General features: G+C 35.3%; 1 protein-coding gene across 1 annotated transcript in view; it reads left to right on the top strand.

Annotated features, from left to right (window-relative positions):
- viml (vimentin like) overlaps positions 1-727 on the top strand; it is a 9248-nt gene extending 8521 nt beyond the window's left edge. The window contains exon 9 of the mRNA XM_030160959.1: positions 303-727. Coding sequence (XP_030016819.1) covers positions 303-344 — 42 coding nt within the window. The 3' untranslated portion in view covers positions 345-727. The remainder of the gene's footprint in view (positions 1-302) is intronic.
- The last annotated feature ends 217 nt before the right edge of the window (positions 728-944 follow it).

Here is a 944-nt window from a genome sequence, read left to right as displayed (position 1 = left end):
AAATCCACATTTTTTTCCTCTAAATACTTGAGTTTCAATTTTTGGGTAAAACTACAAAAGACAACAGAGGTCAGCATGTCATTTTCATCTGAAGTCCACCATGCAATGCACTGCTCCCATAGAGATGAAATTCAATTTGACAGTTAACCCTTTTTTAAACATTGTCCTAATTAAATAATCTGATTTCAATTTAAAATTAATTGTGCAGCCATTCTTCCAGTTATATTTCTATTTTCTGGTGCTCGTTTGAGCTTTGACACACAGCTCTGTGCTCACATCTAACCTGCATCTTCTTTTTTAAGGTGATCAACGAGTCAACCCAGAACCATGATGACATGGAGTAATAATATTTCTATCTTTGCCAAACAACCAACGAAAGCAATATGAAGAAACACATTTCACCTACAAGCAAAGAATCAAATCAGCGACACACAAAAAGCAAACAGCTTCTAAAAGTGCCTTTATATGTGATGATCTAGTGAGCCTGTTAGTCGACACAGACTGTACTTTGCTTCCTCCTCTGCAGACAGAATTGCCTTTTGTCACATGTTTAGACTTAATAATGGCATCAGCACAACGTAGAAACGCTTATGAGGTCTACAAAATTCTTTCTTTGTAACCAAACTAGTATTTTTGATCAACTCGGCATGCACACTTCTAAGAAATCTGTATGCGAAATGATGTCACAATTGCCTGTATGCAGCAATAAAACCAGACGAATGTAACTGATGACTGTGCACATTTTGTGATGTGGTATGTTGATCAAGTCCCAGATGGCAAGGACATCATTTATATTAAAAAATGACTTAATAGAGTTGTAAGGAGAAAAATGATTCCTGTTCATGAAATATTTCAGTGTTATCAACAACTTTACCAAAAAGTGAAAAGTAAAAGTCATTGGGCAGAAAAATGGTCCCTCTGCATTTAACTTATATATGATATTT

This window comes from Sphaeramia orbicularis, chromosome 17, assembly GCF_902148855.1.
Source record: "Sphaeramia orbicularis chromosome 17, fSphaOr1.1, whole genome shotgun sequence".
NCBI lineage: Eukaryota > Metazoa > Chordata > Actinopteri > Kurtiformes > Apogonidae > Sphaeramia > Sphaeramia orbicularis.
Note: the sequence above shows the minus strand (reverse complement) of the source record. Positions and strands in the feature narration are given on the sequence as shown.